Source organism: Lolium perenne, chromosome 5 (genome assembly GCF_019359855.2).
Source record: "Lolium perenne isolate Kyuss_39 chromosome 5, Kyuss_2.0, whole genome shotgun sequence".
In the NCBI taxonomy this organism is placed as follows: Eukaryota; Viridiplantae; Streptophyta; class Magnoliopsida; order Poales; family Poaceae; genus Lolium; species Lolium perenne.
The window spans coordinates 76,810,979-76,815,153 of NC_067248.2; the positions used below are offsets into that span (position 1 = coordinate 76,810,979).

Here is a 4,175-nt window from a genome sequence, read left to right on the forward strand (position 1 = left end):
AACCTTTTAATAAAACATCCTTTATCAAAAAGAAAAATAGTCCTTCTTATACGTGCCTGGCATTCGTAGCTTCAGGCCTTCAGCTTTCCCGGCCAGGACAACGCAGCAAGCCTCCCTTGGGGAGTTGAATCTTCATTGTGGGGCTTCAATGAAACAACAAACGGAATTAGTCTCTGCCACAAAACCTCCATACGACACCGTGCGAGCAACTGGAATAACTGCCATTTCAAAATTTCCGTATCTTCCAAAGCACTGAGGCAGAAATCATTCTTATGCACCATTGCGAAAATTTCAGACCACATCGATTTAACCACTTCACATGGAAAGCGAACAAATGGTGGACAGATTCCATCCCAGAGCATTGCAAGTATCTTGGTCATACAAATGATATGATATGTTTTCTCTAGTGAGTAGCGATCGATTCATTCTGAGACAAATGCACATCAACAACATGAACTCGGGTGTATATAAACCGACTAAACATAGATACAGAGAGATAGTCGAGCTGAGAATGTACAGAACCTTCACCGGGAAAGCATTCACCCCGCCTAGGATCGAATATGTGATGTCACACGCCATAGTGACGTCACATATTCCCTACCATGCTAATCGTCCGAGAGAGACTCCTTGGTTGAAACGTGGACCTACATATTAAGGATAGGTTAACCATTAAAACCAGACGTCACAAATTAATGGTGATATTTTTTTACTGAAACCACGTCGACGCTCAAAATGATAATTGATAAGCAGCAATATTCAAATGCACAAGTAATATTCAAATGCACAACTTCAGCAAGTTCTGAAATTCCGATTGAGATATGCGTTACCTTTTTACTGCCTATACATGACATGGACATGTTTTAGCCTTCCCATTCTAGCACTTTCTTGCAAACTGACCCTGAAATCAGGATGCATGCTACTGAAAAGTATCTTCTGTATGGATGGGAGAAATTCTATTCCATCAGGGACATCAGCTAATTCATTGAAACCATCCAGGCTCAGATACTCGAGATTGATTAAAGATCCCTCTTCTATATAAATCTGACAAACATATGCCATGTCTACCAAGGCCATCCCTTTCAACTTTGGGAACCAACCTGCACTGAACCCTATTTGCTGGCCAGTGTATGCCTTTCTCAGACGCAAGCTAGTTAAATTTGATAATTTAGCGATATGTGGTATCGGGTTTTCTGCAAAATTGCACCAACATAAACTTAATCTGACAAGGGTATTTGCATGGGCTGAAAAGAATGGAGATTGCAGCACAGCTTCTGCTAGCCGCCCTGACAGCTCAAGCGTCTGAAGTTGAGGAGGCAATGCCAAAGATTCGAGACTGAGAATTTCATCCTGGTCGATTGCTTTTACGTGTAACCTTACGAGATGTTGCATCTTCGACGTAGACGAACACAGCTGTGAGCAGTATTTACTCCTTACATCTGAAATGTAAAGACTCCTTAGTTGGGTTAAATTTCCCATTTTGCTGATAAATTTTTCATTAGCTCGGACTTCATCCAAAGTCTGCAGTTCCTTCAAATTCCAAAGGCCTTCATTTGTTCGGACACCTAAGGATTGACTGAAACTTGACTGTGCAGTATCTATCAATTTCCAGACAAGTACATGCCGCAACTTCCTTAGTTCAGCAAACCCAGGAGGGAAAGTTATTAACTGAGTCCTTTCAAGGCTTAAGGTCTCTAAACTCTGAAGTCTGTTGATAGTTTTTGGGAGTGACTTCACATTGGTGTCATTGAGGCACAGATACTTAAGGTTAAACAGTTCTCCAATTGAATGGCAGATGGTCTCAATAGGCAAGCCTGACAAGTCCAACACTGCAAGGTATTTCGATTTGGATGGGATGTAATGAGACCATGAACAATGAAGCATGGTTCTGTCAAATGCTAATAAGGTGCGAAGTCTCGATGAATCCATGGTCAATCGGATGGCTGTCTCGCATCGGAGGACCGACATACGGCGCGAATCAGAAACAATCTTTATAACTCCTGAGGTGTCATCATAGACTGAACTGAAACACTCCTTCTCAGAGAGTTTTATGGCCAATTCGCGTACAAGATCATGCATACGGAGACGTCGAATCCGACCAAAACTGTTCCTGGCTACAACTTGAAGCATGCTCCGATGGACGAGCTCTATGAGATAGCTTTCAGCAACCTCTTCCAAACTGATTGTTCCTCTTTGTTCAATAAACCCCTCTGCAATCCACAATCTAATAAGCTTTTTTCTCTTAAGGAGATGGCCTTCTGGGAACATAGCACAATACAAGAAACAGTTCTGCAAATAATACGGTAGATGCCTGTAACTTAAATTCAAAATCCACTCTACATGGTTTATGTCCGGATTGTTATGCAATTCACATGTAATTTTACTGTAAAAGGACTTCCATTCTGCTTCACTCTTATCTCGTAGTGATAATAAGCTCCCTACTGCCACAAGAGCTAATGGCAAGCCTGCACATCTCTTCACTATCTTTTCACCCCACTCCTGTAATTCTGGAGGGCAAACCTGATTTTCTATTTTCCAAAACACCTTTCTTGAGAATAAAATCCACGCGTCATGCTTGTTTAGAGGCTCAAGCTTGATCTTGCATGCATCTTCAGCAACTGAAGCTACCTCATCAATTCTAGTTGTGATGACTACTCTGCTTCTCGTCCCACTGTTCAAAAGCAGATTTCTGATTTCCAAAGCAACTGCACCTCTCCATACATCATCCAGTACAATCATGTACCGCTTTTGCTCCAGAAATTTCTTCAATTCTACTCTTAATTCCTCATTTTTCATTTTTGCGACCTTGGACTGTATTTTGTTGTCGTTCCCACAGAGTTGTTCCAACATGTTTCTGAAAATATCATCAACTTTACAGGATTGTGAAACAGAAATCCATGCCCGACATTCAAAAGGGGACCTTTCACTCTTGTAGGCATTATGAACAAGAGAACTTTTGCCTAATCCACCCATACCGCAAACAGCTATTATACACAATGAACAATCTTCAGAGTACAGCAACTTATTTAGGAGTTCCCTATATTTATCAACGCCGACAAAGTCATCATCATTATCAGATTGACAGTGTCTGAACTGATATGCCTCTTGTCTGTTTTCATAGTTTTGTATCTCAACATCGATTCCACTAACGTTTGCTTGTATCCACCGGTCTCGCCTACTTGACAGTTCCCTGAGTCTCTGTTTCATTTTCTCAACCTCAATAGCCATCCTATCCAATGAAAACAAGGACTGGGGTCTCTTGATAACTTTCTTTAAATTACTCAAGAAACCCTTCTCCTGGTGTTCAGCAACAATATAGATAAACTGATCCACGATATCTTCAATGTCATATGCTAACCTCCTAACTTGCGTTATCCATGTCTCCGAGACTGTATCACTGCATTCCCTTGTACTAATTTTCTTCAGAAACGCATGTACCATCTCAAGTTCTTCCTTTACAAATTCCATGTTAGTCGGGAGCGCTGCAACTAATCCAGATTTCTTTGCAAACAAGGGCTTTGCTAGGTGTAATACTTCTCCTGCCACGACTATGCTAATTTTCTTTATGACTAGAAGAATAGCAGTCTCTGCCATTGTATTTGTTACTTTGCAAAGGGCAATGATAAATCAGCATGCCATTTTAAGTCTCTACTGCACCCTGCAGAGTCAGAAAATAAAGTCTGTCAAATAACAGGAAACCCAAAATGGGTAAATAGACCACACTTTTTTTTCGACAAAGACATAGACTACTCATGATGTATAGTTAACTTGCTGATGACTTAAATGTTGTGAAGACAACAATAAGGGCTTTTGTGGAAGCGCGTCCAGTGAAAATGTGATTGGGTAAAAAATCGATAAGAAAAAAGCTCAAAGATTCACACAAATGAGAAGATGGACAGCGATGTTCTGTTCCATTTATCTGCAAACTTCAAACGAAACTCTACAATTTAAGAGATATGACGATTCTCTAATAAAAAAATCGAGACTGAATCTCTAATTAATGGTTTGACGAAGTTTTTCCTTTTTTATTATGTCGCAAATGGGATTGGGTTTTGAAATGTCAGGGAGAGAGGTAAACATCATCCACCTACATGTTATAATATTTTGACAAACTGTAGGAACTTATGAGATTTGCAGAAATGCTGCCCAGTATTGCTCTGATTTCTTTTCTTTCAAAC

The 4,175-nt window shown here is 40.3% G+C and overlaps 1 protein-coding gene across 1 annotated transcript; it reads right to left on the reverse strand.

The window, feature by feature from the left end:
• Positions 1 to 289: 289 nt before the first annotated feature.
• Positions 290 to 3,650, reverse strand: LOC127299499 (disease resistance protein RPM1-like). The gene is made up of 2 exons (XM_051329464.2): positions 828 to 3,650; positions 290 to 644 (listed from the first exon to the last, which is right to left on the reverse strand). The coding sequence occupies exon 1, from the start codon at positions 3,589 to 3,591 to the stop codon at positions 832 to 834; it is 2,760 nt and encodes a 919-aa protein (XP_051185424.1). The 5' UTR covers positions 3,592 to 3,650; the 3' UTR covers positions 290 to 644; positions 828 to 831.
• Between the last annotated feature and the right edge of the window lie 525 nt (positions 3,651 to 4,175).